We start from the raw sequence: 17,930 nt of genomic DNA, 5'->3' as shown, positions 1-17,930 counted from the left end.
CCCTATGTTGGGTACATAAATATATACAATTGTTATATCTTCTTCTTGGATTGCTCCCTTGATCATTATGTAGTGTCCTTATTTGTCTCTTGTTGTACTGTCTATTTTGAAGTCTGTTTTGCCTGAGAATTGCTACTCCAGCTTTCTTTTGATTTCTATTTGCATGGAGTATCTTTTTCCATCTCCTCACCTTCAGTCTGTATGTGTCCCTAGGTCTGAAGTGGGTCTCTTGTAGATAGCATATCTACGGCTCTTGTTTTTGTATCCATTCAGCCAGTCTATGTCTTTTGGTTGGAGCATTTAATCCATTTACATTTAAGGTAATTATCGATATGTATGTTCCTATTACCATTTTCTTAATTGTTTTGAGTTTGTTATTGTAAGTCTTTTCCTTCTCCTGTGTTTCTTGCCTAGAGAAGTTCCTTTGGCATTTGTTGTAAAGCTGGTTTAGTGGTGCTGAATTCTCTTAGCTTTTGCTTGTCTGTAAATGTTTCAATTTCTCTGTCGAATCTGATTGAGAACCTTACTGGGTAGAGGAATCTTGGTTGTAGGTTTTGCCCTTTCACCACTTTAAATATATTCTGCTACTCCCTCTTGGCTTGCAGAGTTTCTGCTGAAAGATCAGCTGTTAACCTAATGGGGATTCCCTTGTATGTTATTTGTTGTTTCTCCTTTACTGCTTTTAATATTTTTTCTTTGTATTTAATTTCTGATAGTTTGATTGATAAGTGTTTTGGTGTGTTTCTCCTTGAGTTTACCCTGTATGGGACTCTCTGCACTTTCTGGACTTGATTAACTATTTCCTTTCCCATATTAGGGAAGTTTTCATCTATAATCTCTTCAAATATTTTCTCAGTCCCTTTCTTTTTCTCTTCCTTCTGGGACCCCAATAATTTGAATGTTGGTGCATTTAATGTTGTCCCTGAGGTCTCTGAGACTGTCCTCAATTCTTTTCATTCTCTTTTCTTTATTCTGCTCTGCAGTAGTTATTTCCACTAATTTATCTTCCAGGTCACTTATCCGTTCTTCTGCCTCAGTTATTCTGCTATTGATTCCTTCTAGAGAATTTTTAAATTTCATTTATTGTGTTGTTCATCATTGCTTGTTTGCTCTTTAGTTCTTCTAGGTCCTTGTTAAACATTTCTTTATTTTCTCCATTGTATTTCCAAGATTTTTGGATCATCTTTACTATCATTACTCTGAATTCTTTTTCAGGTAGACTGCCTGTTTCCTCTTCATTTGTTTGGTCTGGTGGGTTTTTAGCTTGCTCCTTCATCTGCTGTGTGTTTTTCTGTCTTCTCATTTTGCTTAACTTACTGTATTTGGGTTCTCCTTTTTGCAGGCTGCAGGTTTGTAGCTCCCGTTGTTTTTGGTGTCCGCCCCCAGTGGCTAAGGTTTGTCCAGTGGGTTGTGTAGGCTTCCTGGTGGAGGGGACTAGTGCCTGTGTCCTGGAGGATGACACTGGGTCTTGTCTTTCTGGTGGGCAGTACCACGTCTGGTGGTGTGTTTTGGGGTGTCTGTGACTTATTATGATTTTAGGCATCCTCTCTGCTAATAGATGGGGTTGTGTTCCTATCTTGCTAATTGTTTGGTATAGGGTGTCCAGCACTGTAGCTTGCTTATCATTGAGTGGAGCTGGGTCTTAGCGTTGAGATGGAGATCTCTGGGAGAGTTTTTGCTGTTTAATATTACATGGAGTTAGGAGGTCTGTGGTTGACCAATGTCCTAAACTCGGCTCTTCCACCTCAGAGGCACAGGCCTGACAGCCAGCTGAAGCACCAAGGACCTGTCAGCCACATGGCTCAGAAGAAAAGGGAGAAAAATGAAAGAAATAAAGAAAGAAAGAAAGAAAGAAAGAAAGAAAGAAAGACTAAAATAAAATAAAATTATTAAAATAAAAAATAATTATTAAAAATAAAAAATTAAAAAGTAATTTAAAAAGAGGAAAAAAAGAAAAAGGAAAGAAAGACGAGAGCAACCAAACCAAAACACAAATCCACGAATGATAATAAGCACTAAAAATGATACCTAAAAAATAAAAAGAAAATGGACAGACAGAACTGTAGATAATATGGTAAAACCAAAGCTATACAGACAAAATCACGCAAAGCATACACATACACACTCACAACAAGAGAAAAAGGATAAAAATGTATATATTGTTGCTTCCAAAGTCCACCACCTCAATTTGGGATGATTCGTTGTCTATTCAGGTATTCCACAGATGCAGGTACATCAAGTTGATTGTGGAGATTTAATCCACTGCTCCTGAGGCTGATGGGAGAGATTTCCCTTTCTCTTCTTTGTTCGCACAGCTCCCGGGGTTCAGCTTTGGATTTGGCCCTGCCTCTGTGTGTAGGTCACCTGAGGGTGTCTGTTCTTCACCCAGACAGGACCGGGTTAAAGGAGTAGCAGATTAGGGGGCTCTGGCTCGCTCAGGCTGGGCGGAGGGAGGGATATGGAATGTGGGGTGAGCCTGCGGCATTAGAGGCCGGCGTGACATTGCACCAGCCTGAGGCGTGCCATGTATTCTCCCGGGGAAGTTGTCCCTGGGTCATGGGACCCTGGCAGTGGCAGGCTGCACAGGCTCCCGGGAGGGGTGGTGTGGATAGTGACCTGTGATTGCACACAGGCTTCTTGGTGGCTGCAGCAGTAGCCTTAGTGTCTCATGCCCATCTCTGGAGCTCATTTAGGTGGCACTCTTAATCCCCTCTCATCGCGCACCCCAAACAATGGTCTCTTGCCTCTTCGGCAGCTCCAGACTTTTCCCCGGACTCCCTTCTGGCTAGTTGTGGCACACTAGCCCCCTTCTGGCTGTGTTTACGCAGCCAACCCCAGTCCTCTCCCTGGAATCTGACCTCCGAAGCCTGAGCCTCAGCTCCCAGACTAGACTCCCCCCGGCAGGTGAGCAGACAAGCCTCTCGGGCTGGTGAATGCGGGTCAGCACTGATCCTCTGTGTGGGAATCTCTCCACTCTGCCCTCTGCACCCCTGTTGCTGTGCTCTCCTCTGTGTTTCTGAAGCTTCCCTCCCACCACCCCCCGTCTCCACCAGTGAAGGGGCTTCCTAGTGTGTGGAAACCTTTCCTCCTTCACAGCTCCCTCCCACTGGTGCAGGTCCCGTCCCTATCCTTTTGTCTCTGTTTTTTCTTTTTTCTTTTGCCATACCCAGGTATGTGGGGAGTCTCTTGCCTTTTGGGAAGTCGGAGGTCTTCTGCCAGTGTTCAGTGGGTGTTCTGTAGGTGTTGTTTCACATGTAGATGTATTTCTGATGTATTTGTGGGGAGGAAGGCGATCTCCACATCTCACTCCTCTGCCATCATGAAGGTCTCTCCCCCATGTGCTTCTTATTCACATATCCTTCATAATAATATTGGAGACTTTCCTAGGTGCAACATCTGGAAAGTTAGCAAAAGAAGTGAGTAAAAAAACACTAGCCCTGCTGAAAACACTCTTAGAATAGCAATTCTAGTTTCCAGAATCACCCCGAAACATCTATTGTTGGCTGAGGGCAAGCAGCAGGCAGGTTTCTGCAGAGAAATGGAGTTCAGGAGGAGAGAAGTGTCTGGTATTAGGATGGACCCTGGTGGTGGAGATTTGTGGCAAAAGAGGCTTTTCTGCAGTGGGAGCGTTCCATCTTCTTGGCTAGTAGCTCTCATGATAGGTACCCATTTATCAAATGCAACAAGCTTAGAGAAATGACAGCTATTACTCAGGAAGCACTCATTTTGTGCCAGATTCTATACTAGATGCATCACACCTGTTATCAAAAAAATCCTCATCAGACTATGAGAGATGGGCATTAATTATTCCCTCTCTTACCAATGAAGAAACTGAGGCTCACAAAATATAACTTGACAAAGGTAATACTTTCACTAAGTAACACAGAATTTAAACCCAGGTTGCTTAGCTCTAAAAATCTTTTCTGTACAGCAGTATCTTCAGATTGGGATAGATACTACTATAGGTTCACTAAGACTCTCTAAAGGGTACATGGCACAGAGAGTTTTAAAGAAATTTATTTCCAGATCTTCCTCCCATCTGTTGTTTTCTAAAATGAATCTGAATGAGAAGCCTCCTGAGTGTTCTTCTTTACCACCTCCCCTTTCACAATCTCCCTTCGACTTTTCAGAAGAAAGTCATACCTCTCACCTAAACTGGATCCATTCTCATCACTATGCAGGCACAGAAGGGGTAAAAACTTACAGGGTACCAAAGCAGTGGAGAACTCAAAATATTGGTGCCATTGTCGCTGAAGTGAATGACATTAATGACTAGGTAGCAAATGTCTTGAAATTTGGGTCCTTTGTAAATAGATCCATAAATTATAAGATTGCTTTCAGCAAAGAATTTTTGATTGTGTTGTCACTGATGGATCAGATTATTTTGATGCTGAATCAGTTACGTCATTTTTGGCATATATAACTAAAAAAGGAGTTCAAGTAATTAAGTGAAATTCCTACAAAAATCTTTTCATTACCATCTAGTTTTTTATGAGAATAAAGTTTCTCAGGACTGTGATTTAGTTTTTAAAATTTAGAATAGAAAATATGCTGAGCCTTATCTTTTCTATCAATGAGTAATATTCATCCATGGATACATGCAATAATTTTTAATTAACAATCTTTCACAAATATTATTAAGAAATAAATTTTCAATAAAATTTTACTTCTATATTTAATAGCTTATTTTGTAAAGTATTTAATGTTTATGTCATTCCAATAAATTGTGTATTACTAAAAACTATAATGATAACAATCCAGATTATATTGGTCCCATGAAATTTTTAAAAAGTAATTTTTATACCTATTTTGTTGTAGAAAAGTATAATAGGCTGATGAGTTTTTTAAAAAAAACATTTCAAGAATAACATATAACATTTAGGTATAATTTTGTAAGAAAATAGAATAAAAACATGAGATCAAGTGAAAAAGGAAATCCTATAAAATTTTAGACTATAATAGAAGAGTTTGTTTAGGTACTTTTGATATGGATGATGGTAAATATCAAATCATTTAATGTGCATACATTTTTATAAAGTGATAATACATTTTTATTTTAAAACTTATACTATTTGCAACATCTATCCCTGAACTTTTATCCTCTGAAACTATATACAATTATGATTAAAGCAACTTAGAATCTACTTAAAAATATGTGAGAGCATACATAAAACTTGGTTTTAAAACTTTCATTTGGGGCTTCCCTGGTGGCGCAGTGGTTGGGAGTCCGCCTGCCGATGCAGGGGATACCGGTTCATGCCCCGGTCCGGGAGGATCCCGCATGCCACAGGAGCGGCTGGGCCTGTGAACCATGGCCGCTGGGGCTGCGCGTCCGGAGCCTGTGCTCCGCAGTGGGAGAGGCCACAGCGGTGAGAGGCCCGCATACCGAAAAAAAAAAAATTGTAAAAACTTTCATTTGGTGCTACTCAAGAATAAAAGCTTAAAGACCATTGTTCTACAGACCTTTTCCTTCCATGATATGACTTATTGCTAGTAAGAAAGACAGTACACCAGTTCATTCAAGAGCTTAAGCTCTGGAATAAAACACACTGGTGTTCCAGCCTTCTCTTATTTTTAATCTTAATCTTTTTAATCTTAGACAAGTTACTTAAGCTCTCTAAACAGCTTTATCCAAATCTGTATAATGGAGATTATGAAGATAAGCTGTAGAATCATTGTGAAGATTACATGGAATTAATCATGTTAAGCTTTTAGAAAAATTCCTGAACATAGTAAGTGCCATGTATATACAATCATAAAAGTTTTCATAGACAAGAGATTTCAGAGGGGAGATAAGTGTAAGTTCTTGGGCTGTGGTTCCAGAGGGAATGGGGCTTGGTATGGTTTCAGAGAATGAGTACATAAAGCTCAAAAGGAGGGGAAAAAAATCGTCCACTGAGGCGGCAGAAATACTATGAGCCACAATGGTGGGAGAGCACAAAGCTTCAAATGCAAAAGTGAAGAGCTGCACTTTAAAAATGAAGTTGACAACAAAATAATCCTAATTGTATGAAATGAAGCTAGATTTCCTCTGCCCAAGCCCTAATGCCTGCACTGTTTCTATCCTACCTTTTTAAAAGAATTATAATCTTACAGTTTCTATTTTCTTATATTTCTGAATTTTGAAATTCAGCATGTCCTTGGCCATAGTCCCTCAACTTGACTCCCACTTACAGTTTAACTCTGTTACTCCTACTTCTTTGTCTGGCTCTGAATCTGAGTTCTACTTATGTTTTGTGTTTTCCCTGAATGAACTCTGAAATGATATCATACTCTACCTCTTCCCTGGGAGTATGTGGGAGAGAACACAAAATATCAAGAGGTCAGATGTTGAAGTCTAATTGATATGGGTTAAAATCCCAACTCAACCAGGACCTGTGTAGGCTTGGGAAACTCAGAACTTGTCTGAGCCTCAGTTTTCTCTTTTTTTCAATGGGGATAATTTCTAATCAACAGAGTTGCTATAAAGGCTGAAGGACTTATGTCACAAAAACAATAGCTCAATTAACATTCAGAAAATAATAATTCTTATTATAATTACTATTCCTTTTGCAATGAATGGAGCCATTTAATGGAGTCCTGCTTAACTCTGAAACAAATATTTTGCAAAATAAAACACATTACCTGATGTCCTCTAGACAGTTGAAGATGAATTGTAATGTCAAAAGCCACAAATTTCATGTTTTCTCTGGAACCAGAAAAAAAAATGAAAAGTAACCACCAGAACTGGAAAGCAAGGGAACACATAAAGGCTGGAAAGATCTGTTTCTACGTGCTGTTACAGACTGAAGAGAGAGTGACTGTGTTGATTATTATAAAAAGGTTTTACTACTTTTCAGGATCTAAAGGAGGAATAATAGGCAGAAGCAACAGAATGGAACACAGACTGGCTCAGCCTATTCCACTGGTTAATCAGTCCGTTGTGACCAGATTGACACCATTCAACTCTACAAAGATTTATTAAATACTCACTGGGCATCTAGAATGTACAGAATCCCAATACAGAATGAATTTTATGGTTGATTTTATTACTTTGAATCAGGCTTTCAATTGTAGTTGTAAACCAAATGAGAAAATCATTTAGATTTTCAATCATTAAGACAAACTAATTTTTTTTTTCAATTTTCTTTTTGTCAACAGGATTTGCTAGTCCGCTTACTGGGATAGCAGATGCCTCACAAAGCAGTATGCACAATGCCTTGCACATCTACATGAATGGAACGATGTCCCAAGTACCGGGATCTGCCAACGATCCCGTTTTCCTTCTTCATCATGCATTTGTTGACAGGTTGGTTGGCACTTCTTCATAAATTATGTGCTTATTTGTTTTAAATGTAGTGGATGGCACGAAGATATACAAAAAGCCAACAGGCACATAAAGGTATGCACACCATCACTAGTCATTAGGGAAGCACAAATTAAAACCAAAATGAGATAGTACCTCATGCTTGTTAGAATGGACATCATCAAAAAAAACAAGAGATAAATGCTGTCCTGGATGTGCAGAAAAGGGAATCTTTGTGCGCTATTGGTGAAATTGTAAACTGGTATAGCCACTATGGAAAACAACATGGAGGATTCTCAAAAAATTAAAAATAAAACTGCCAAATGATCTGGCAATTCCAATTCTGGGAATATATCCAAAGGAAACAAAACTACTAACTTGTAAAGGACACCCCCATTTTCATCGCAGTATTATCTATAATAACCAAGATATGGGAACAACATAAGGGTCCATCAATGGATGAATGGCTGAAGAAGTTATCACCATCTCTACCTCACTCATGTTTCAGGAACATGGACAGAATATCAAATAACTAAGTGACTATTAGCCTGGAAGTTTATTAGGCAGGTTTTTATTGCCTTCTTGGCAACTCTAATATTATAAGAATTAAATAATATCCCAAGTCAAGTTTTATTTAGAAATTAGTTTTTAAGAAAGTATATAAGCACCAAAATTATGATAACAATATAACATCAAAGCCACCAAAACTATACATCAAGGAGGGAGGAAGATTGTGGGGGAAAACATCTTACCAGAACAGATAGACTGAACTCTGTTTACTGAGTCATTTTTATATCATATTGTCTTTGTGAATTTTTGGCATTTTTTTGATCTTTAGTGCCATCCCATGAACTTTAAAGAAGCTAGATTTCCTAGATACCTTGATGCCCCAGACAAGGAATATGCAAACTATGGCTTATAGGCCAAATCTGTCTCCTACCTTATTTGTAAATAAAGTTTTATTAGAACACAACCACAGTCATTCATCTACATATTGTCTATGGCTGCTTTCATGCTACAATGGCCAAGTTGAACCAAGACCATATAGTGCACAAAATAGAAAATATTTAGCTCCTGACCCTTTACAGAGAAAGTTTCCTGACCCCTGCCAAACAAGAGAATTCCATATTTATATGCCAGGTAAGAGAAAGAGGTTGATCTTTATCTAGCCCACCTATATCTATATTTATAGAAAACGCTATAATTTAATTCAATGTCTGGAGGCATTGTTTTAAACAGAGATAAAGCTATTATGAAGATGTACAACTTCTAGAAGCCACTCTCCCACCTTTGAAAATTAAAATTTTCTCTTTCTTAGAATTCTCTGTTAATTCTATCTTACTATTAGATACCTGCATGATTATTAAAGTAACTCAAAAATAATAAGCAAATGTCAAAGTAGTTTCTCATTCAGCCCTTGTAGGCAAGCTGATGAAGATTCTGGGGATGGAGAGAGAGGAAAAAGCATCATTAGAAAGAAGGATAGAGGCCTGCGGATTGCCACAAAGTACTGTGGCATCTGAGCTTTCCTCTCAAGTCTCTTCTTATAGAGATGCATTTCTTCAATCAGATGGTCTTTTTGCTGCTGTTCAGTTATTCACAAATATATTTATTGAGCACCTACTATGTGCTGAGTACATTTGCCTGAATATTCCGCATTCATTGTTGCTTCTATGCATTGCACTTACCAGTCTCCAAATCTGGAACATATTTTCCTTGACTTATCTAATTTCTATACAATCTTCAAGACTAGTTTCAATTGTGAGCTCTTCCATGAAGAATGACCATGCCTATCTAAAATCATTTCTCTCATCTAAGGGTGTGTTGGAGCCAGCCCAAATTGACTAGCAAGATTGAATTATGTACATATTTTCCCAACTTTGCATTCAGTGACCTCAGGCTGTAGCTTGAAACCAGTATTGGTAGGAGTGTTTACATCAGGAAACTGGCAAGTGCTACAAATCAGGGCTTTCACTCTGAGAGAGCTGGTTGTTAAAATAATGGCCGGCATACTGCTGCTCCCATCTGTTAACTCATATCACTTTCTCTCTCTACTTCTTATTTTGGACACATCATTTATATCGTTCTTATTGATTATGTGCTTTCCTTACTGATTATTTGTGCTTTGTCTCTATGACTAATCTCTGAGCTACTTAATGGTGGGACCCACGCCTTGAATTCTATTTGCTTTTCTCACAATGTTTTCTTTAGCTTGTAATTAGTAGATGTGTAATACATTTCTATCAAATGAATAATGATTGAAAGCAACCTTAGCAAGTTACATTTATCATAGCTACAAAGGAAACTGCAGAGAAATCATTTTAACTAAAAAAAACTTTTTGCAAGTCTTGTAAAACACAAATCATTCAATGCTATAAGCATGTTTTAAGATTTAGCATGTTTTAGATTTAGCAAGGTCTAGACCATTAGACCTTGTTTAGGCACTGATTAAACAGAATAATGAGACAAGATCACTGGCTTGAAAAAGCTTAGTCTAGTGGGAAATACAAACAAGTAAACAACTATAGTACATTATAATTCACACATAGTCATAGGAGACATTCTTGGAAAGCTACATAAAAAGGATGATATATGAACTGAGCCCTGAAGAGCAGCAGGCCTACAAGACAAGAATGGATAATCAAGGATTGAGAACATAACTCTTACCTCATTGAAACCAAGCACAAGCTCAAAGTATGAACTGAAGAAGAAAATGAAGCTTAGGGTCCAAAATAAGGAAATTTGCCTCAGTGGCCAGTTAGCTCACCACCAAAATGTGCCATTGTTGGGCAAATAAAGACATAAAGTAATTACAGTTATCTCTACCACTTTTAAGGAAAAATAAGGAAAAATCAGAGAATGGATCTAATACAATGATTTTAAAATATAATATGTATTTAGTTTTTACTATGTACTAGGCACTGTTATAAACTCTTTACAAGTTTTATTTTATTTAATCCACACCAACAAGTCTGTAATGTTCTAGATTAAAAAAGAGAGATGGAGAAGTTCAGTAACTGTCCCAAGATTACACAGCTAGTAAAGGGTGGAGTTGAGAGTTAAACAATGCAGTCTTACTACAGAGCCATGTTCTTAACCACTGTGGAGAATTCCTTGGAAAATGCAAAGACAAGTTTTCCTTCTGACTGCTCTTAGACTGAGGATAAATCATTTTCATTAAAAATTCATTCATTCATCAAACATTTTAAGTTTCTTCTATATTCTAGATCCCATGCCAGGTACCATGCCTTTTTAATTTATTGGTATGAATGACCTCCAGAGGCTTATAGTCCTTCAAAAAGGATAGAAAAGGAAAAAAAAAAAAAAACCAACATAGCAATGTAGCATTGTCTATAACAGAAGTATAAGAGGTATGTGAATCCAGAGAAGGAAGAGCTTAAATTATATAAGAATGGCCCAAACTGGAAGCACCTGACAACATCAAATGCTGGTGAAGATGTGGAGCTACAAGAACTCTCATTCATTACTGGTGGAAATGCAAACTGGTGCAACCAACTTGGAAGACAGTTTGGCAGCTTCTTATAAAACTAAACATATTCTTACCATATGATCCAGTAATCACGCTCCTTGGTATTTACACAAAGGAGTTGAAAACCTTCATCCACACAAAACCCTGCACATGGATGTATATAACAACTTTATAATTTCCAAAACTTGGAGGCAAGCAAAACGTCCTTCAGTATGTAAGTGGATAAATAAATGGTGGTACATCCAGACAATGGGATATTATTTAGTACTAAAAAGAAATGAGCTATCAAGCCATGAAAAAACATGGAAAAAACTTAAATATATATTACTAAGTAAGAGAAGCCAATCTGAAAACGTTATATATTGCATGGTTCCAACTATATAACATTCTGGTAAAAGCAAAACTGTGGACTTTATAAAATGATCAGTTGTCACGGTTGAGGGCATGAGGAATGAATAGGCAGAACACAAAGAATTTTTAGGGCAGTGAAAAAACTGTATGATAGCATAATGATGGATATGTCATTATACATTTGTCCAAACGCATAGAATGTATAACACCAGTAGTGAACCCTAAGGTAACCTATGGATTTTAGGTGACTATGATATGACATTGTAGGTTCATCAGTTATAACAAATGCACCATTCTGCTGGGGGATGATGATAAGGGGGAGGTTATGCGTGTGGGGGGGAAGGGGATATTAGGAAATCTCTGTATCTTCCTTTAATTTTGTTGTAAGCCTAAAACATCTCTTTTAAAAAAGTCTTAAAAAGAAAGATAAGTATGGTTGTGACCTACTTAACATTTTTAAATAACTGAAATTATGACTGGTAACACTATACTGTTGTTGCCTAATATCAGATAGTGTACCATCAGGACTCTGATAAGTAGAAATGTGATATGGACAGTGAGGGAATTGATGAATCTCTAAGAACTTGTCATAAAGCATACAATTTAGAAAAAAATTAACGACTTTTACTTATACAAATTTAACCTAGGGAAGGCTGAGTAGCTCTTATTTGAGTATTCTTCCCATGTTACTCATCAATAGTAACTAATAAATGAACCTAAGTATTTCTAGCATCTCTCTCTTTGTAAGGTGAAATAACAAACGTTTGTAATTTTCCAGAAATCACAAAGGTAATTTAAAAGATATTCTACAAGATTTATGTCACTTTTTTATATTTAGGATCTGATTTGGGCAAGGCAAAATCAAAGAAGTTGTCAGAGGAAACTTGGACACGATTAAGTAGGATTATGAGTGCCTGAGAAATAATATTTCATTATATTTTTAATGAAAGTGTCAATAAAACATTATAAAGTTAAAAGAAAAGAAGGTAACACGATTGTAAAGAACCTTAGTTCTTTTATAAGTGAGGAACAAGAAACCTTTGCTCTTTTTTTCTTTCTTAAACAGTCAAGAGTATAATACAGGCAACAAAAAGCTCAGGAAATTATTCTAGTTAGACAGAAAATATCTGCTATCTAAAAAGTAAAAAAAAAAAATCCTTTATATTGTAGGCAAGGGCCATAAACAATATATTAGTCAGTAAGTCAGTAAGTAAATAAATAAATTAAGAAGTCAGTAAGTAAGTAGGCCAAGTCAGTAAGGCCATCAAAATTGAGAATATTTTAAGGTTTTTAACAAATTTTATAACTTATTTTTCAAACTTAGGTATTATAAACCAGGTCAAATAAAATTCACTTTCCAAATTTCATCCTTCATTGGCTCCTTCATATCCTGGAACATACTGGCACTTTAAGACAGATTTTAGGGGCTCCACCAGATGAGCACTAATTTCATTATAACGTTAAGATATTATTAACATACAGTGTTAATAAAGATAGTCATTGTTTATCTTTAAATGAGTCAATAAATATTTTTTTAAAAAAGAATTCCATTGTATGAATGCACCATTCTTTAGTAATCACTTAGTCACTAATTAACAGGCATTTTGATTATTTCTTTTTTTCTATCTTTTCTTTTTTAAACTATATATATGTGTGTATGTTTGTGTGTGTTTATATTATGTGTATATATATATATATATATATATATATATATATATATATATATAACTGTGAACATTTGTGAGTATAGCTAAAGAATATATTTTTCACATTGGAATTGAAAGGTGAGAGGTTAAATACATTTAAAATTTGTTGATATTTCCAAACTGCCTTCCAAAAATTATTGTGTTTGCTACATTTCCAGAAATAGAGAATGAAAGTGTGTTGTCACCCTGTATCCTCATTTGCACTAGATGTCATCAAATTTATTAATCTTTTTAACTCTGAAAAGTAGAAAAATATTTATTTGTATTTTTGTTTCCTAGGCATGTTATAGATTAATTATACTTTTTTCTAAAATGTCTATTTACATTCTTTGCTATTTTATATTAGGTTAATTGGTCTTTTTATTATTTAATTATATAGGCTCCTCATAAATTTTTAGTTGACCTTTTTTGTCATAAACACTACAAATATTTTTTGCAGTTTTAATCATCATTTAAATACTATGGTATGTTTCTTGGTATACAGAAATTAATATATGATCTTTTATATTCAATCTCCATTCACAACTTCAGAGTCTTTAACTCTTTGTTCCTCAGTATTCTCATCTGTAAAAAGAGTGGATTGATCTAAAGCTCCGTGGTTCCTTCTGGAGTTTACAATCCTCTTGATAATGTGTTTTTGAAGAAATGACAGTAGAATGCATTAGCAGAATTACAGGGCTTTAGCAGGTTTCTTAGTGACAGCTTAATCATGCTTTTAGTTATGATTAATAGGTAACTGACATATAGATAAATCCAATTCATAGTATAAATTATTTTTCTCTGCTATTCAGATTAAGGTCTGACAGGACTCTAAGCTTTTCTCAGATTTGTAAAAAAAAGTTTCTGGCAAGAAGGGAGGATTGAAGAGTGGGCACCCTAAAAGAATGAATATGTTGGAATGTTTATTCTCTTTCTCCAAGAAGATCAGATTTGAGGCATGCTAAAGACAGAGACATTTGAAACTTTAAACCAACCTAACACTACAACACCCATCAAGCAAAGCTGATGTTTTAGCCATGGAATCAGGAACTTTTATGCTTATAAATTCCTTAGGAAGGAAGATGAGCATTGGTGCTGGATGGTACCCTATGGATAAATGTCGGAGCCACAGAAAGAGGGCTTTAGGAATACCTCCTTTTCCTTAATACTTCATTGCTCAAGGAGGGCTCACGTGGACAAAAGCAAGCACATCTCTGCATGCATGCATTCATTCAGCTGTTAATTCAACAAACATTAAGTCCCCTCTATGCTTTGTGTGCTATATTAGGCCATGGGGATTCAGCAGTCACTAATACTATTCCTCCCCACCTAATGCTTCCTGGTCCAGATATGTAAAAAACTAAGTAACATAAAACAAAACGTAACTTCTGCAATAGTAGTGGTTTAATAGGCCAGAGTATGTGGGAGTGAAGAAAAGAGCATCAAGGAAGTAAGGACCATAAGAATGGTCCTCCTCATACCCTGGATCTGTAGCACCTAGCAGCCTGCCTGGTACAGAGTGGATATTCAATGAATAGCTGTTAGATTCCAGTGTTCGGAATTCTCTTATGACCGGTGGCTTTATGAAGAATGAGTAGGATATTGACTTGTGAAGTTTGGTAGTAACAACATTCAATTCATGTGGAACAAAACAAGAAAACCTCAGAAGTGTGAGGTTAATAGAAACTTCAGGAAATAGGCCATAATTAAAACCCAACTAAAATACTGAAAGCACAGCTAATGTTTGAGTGCTTGCTGTGCACCAAAAGCTAGGGGCATCAATGGACTGACCCACTTAATAGTTAACGACAACCCTACCAGTTAAGTGGCATTATCATCCCCATCTGAGGGACAAATAGACTAAAGCACAGAGAGGTTAAATAACCCGTCAGGATATGAACCCATGTTTTTAACCTGTACTATATGCTGCTTCTTAAAGTGTTTGGAGAGCAGAAGAAATGCATGTCTATAGAGAGAGAATATACTCTTACCCCAACACAAGAGCAAGAGCTAACAGGGTAGGTGGTTATTTTGAACACTAGTCACCAGCATGATTACTGCAGCAGGAGGCCAGTTGACCAAGCAGAACAGGTTGGTGAAAAATTTAGCAAGCTCGAATTGAGTGGGGTATGTGGAGGGGAGAGGAGGAGTGCCGGGGGTAAAGCAGGGACTAGGCAGTGAGGGGTGGGGAATGTGAAGGGGAACAAAAACTGGGCCAATATCTGGAGTAAGTGTTACAGTTTAGAGTGCCCAGAAGCTTAAGCCTGCAGTTTTAACTGAGTTTTAAATTTTTATTGAAATATAGTGGATTTACAGTACTGTGTTAGTTTCAGGTGTACAGCAAACAAGTGTAGTTCCCTGTGCTCTACAGTAGGTCATTGTTTATCTATTTTATATAGTGTGTGTGTGTGTGTGTGTGTGTGTGTGTATATATACACAGAAATTTGCAACCGCATTAGTTCTTGCCCAAAACAGAACAACTAACTGATCCTTAACTTTGCAAAGGTTTTCAATGTCGTTTCCAAATTCTTCAAACATCCTTTGGACATATCCTGTGGCATATCATTATGTAATATATTTTGATGCTAGGTTTCTATGCATTCCATGCATCTAAAATGTCATTTGCATGAATATACATACATTATATATATATATATATAATTTGTATATATTTCACATCTTCTTTATCCATTCATGTTAAACCCTCCTCTGATGTGGGCTGGGCTCCCCTTGGCTGAGCAGGCACTGACTCAGGAACTAAGTGAGGCTGAGGTAGAGAAGGCAGGAAGGGACACCTCTAGAAGCTCATAGTCTAGTTCCTAGATTCCAAGTGTGGATAAGAAGTCCTCTGGTGGAAGAACCATGAGACCTGGGGGCAGAATGCCTGTGCACACGTCCTGGCTCTGTTCTGAGACACTTATCTGACCCTGGGAAGGTTGCTGTATTCCTCCCAGCCTCAGTTTCCAAACTGACAAAATGGTGGTAATATTACTACTCTTCTCATAGGAATGTGACTTTACAGTTTATAACTCATAATATGACAACTGCTCCTTGTAAAGAGAGCAGAGTATAAGGGACTTTTATAAAGCATATGCGATACTTTTGTTCTGTACTCACTATTTGCAAGTGCCCTCCAGGATCAACAACGCTTCCTTGGTTCTCCTGTAACCTGTCTCTTGAGTGCATGGGAATCCCAGCTAGGTATAAACCTGAAGCAAAACATTCCATGGATGGCAGGTCTGCCTCACTCCTCAGCTACAGATTAATTACATCTTTTGGAGTGACTTCTTGGCTGTCATTGCTCATGAGGCTTCCTTTCCATTCTATTCCCCAAGCCTCCCCTGGGCCATCCCGCTAAGAAGGCTGCCCCGACCCACATACCTGCAAACTAAATGCCTTGCTAACTAGGCAGTTCAGAAATAGTCCAGGCAGAAGGCAGCTCCCTGGAGCTTCAGGAATGAATAGCAGATTGCCTGCCTGCTGGTGATAGCAAGGCCAAAGCTTGCTCAGAAAGACAGAAGTCCCAGGGTTAGGGAAGGAGGTGAACTCAGAAACCAGAGAAATGTGTTAAAGTCTGCTCTGGGAATCAGACGGGGTGGCAGAGGAGGACCCCTGTGTTTCCTGGTTTCTTTTCATACTGTTGGATTCTGAGCAGCTTTAAAAATGCTCCCTAGACTTAACTCCCTAGAACTAGTAGCAGTTATACCATTATAGTTGTACTTATCCATATATCCACAGCTGATTTTTTTGTTGTCATCAGTGGATTTAGCTCTGATGCCAGTCTGCTTTGGCTAGATGTATTTGTAGGTTTGACTGTCTCTCTCACTCAATCTTGAGCTCCTTTAAGGTCGTGTTTGTGTATTGATCATCTGTAGCACCTAAACACAGATCCGAGCACCTAACAAAGACCCTGGCACATAGGAGACATCATTAAACACTTATTAGACTAAAGTGTTGCTGCACTTGATTAATTGATGAAGAGACCGTGTACTATAACTAATAACCTAAAGAATAGCCCTCCTACAGTGTGGGGAATCTCCCAACTTTTTGCGGGATTCATATGTCTTAGTATGAGGGAAATTAAATTGCTTAAATTAAAATCTTGATAACTTAAAAATCCCAAATGAAAGAGGATAAGGAAACATGAGTCGTCATTATTTTTGCTGAAATTTTAAATCTGAAAGAAAATTTTAAGATCATAATCTAACCCCTCATTTAACAAATAAGGAAATTGAGACCCAGAAAGGGTGACCTACCCAAGGACACAGTTGTCTGCAAAGTAGAGAGAAGAGTGTTTCAAGACCTTGTGGGGCAGCTGGGAGCTTTCAGAGATAGAATGGAATATTTAACGTGACAGAGGATATTTAACTAAGGAAGGCAGAAGCAGTGTGACTATAGGAAGGTCCTTACCACCATCATTTAGAGATCCAGAGTTCAGTTCTGCTGAAATAGCACCAAATATCAGATTCAAGGGATGAACAGGATTTTAAAATTAATCAAAAGGCCAGAAATCGGGAGACTAGGAGGCAGTAAATCATGTGATTAAGATCACAGATTTTAGCATCAGACATGCTTCATTTTGAATCTCAAGGCTGCCGCATCTAGCTAAATGATCTCTGGCAAGCTGCTTTGTCTCCCCTAAGCCTTCCTTTTCTCAGCCATAAAATTCTGCTAATACTAGTACCTACCTGAAGTTGTAGCTTTAATAATTAATATGATATTTTTATAAATATGTATTAAAGTTCTTAGCACACAGTCACACAACAGAAAATGTCCTTGCCATTAAGATACTTACTTTCGGGGCTTCCCTGGTGGCGCAGTGGTTGAGAGTCCGCCTGCTGATGCAGGGGACATGGGTTCGTGCCCCGGTCCAGGAGGATCCCACATGCGGCGGAGTGGCTGGGCCCGTGAGCCATGGCCCCTGAGCCTGCGCATCCAGAGCCTGTGCTCCGCAACGGGAAAGGTCACAACAGTGAGAGGCCCGCGTACCGCAAAAACAAAAAACAAACATTGGTTGAGAGTCCGCCTGCTGATGCAGGGGACATGGGTTCGTGCCCCGGTCCAGGAGGATCCCACATGCGGCGGAGTGGCTGGGCCCGTGAGCCATGGCCCCTGAGCC

At 37.8% G+C, this 17,930-nt stretch overlaps 1 protein-coding gene across 1 annotated transcript in view; it reads left to right on the top strand.

Moving 5' to 3' along the window:
* The window catches only part of TYR (tyrosinase), a 101,119-nt gene that overhangs the window by 42,286 nt on the left and 40,903 nt on the right, over window positions 1-17,930 (top strand). The window contains exon 3 of the mRNA XM_024761747.1: window positions 7,141-7,288. Coding sequence (XP_024617515.1) covers window positions 7,141-7,288 — 148 coding nt within the window. The remainder of the gene's footprint in view (window positions 1-7,140; window positions 7,289-17,930) is intronic.

Source organism: Neophocaena asiaeorientalis, unplaced genomic scaffold, assembly GCF_003031525.2.
Source record: "Neophocaena asiaeorientalis asiaeorientalis breed wild unplaced genomic scaffold, Neophocaena_asiaeorientalis_V1.1 scaffold605, whole genome shotgun sequence".
Classification (NCBI taxonomy): domain Eukaryota; kingdom Metazoa; phylum Chordata; class Mammalia; order Artiodactyla; family Phocoenidae; genus Neophocaena; species Neophocaena asiaeorientalis.
Note: the sequence above shows the minus strand (reverse complement) of the source record. Positions and strands in the feature narration are given on the sequence as shown.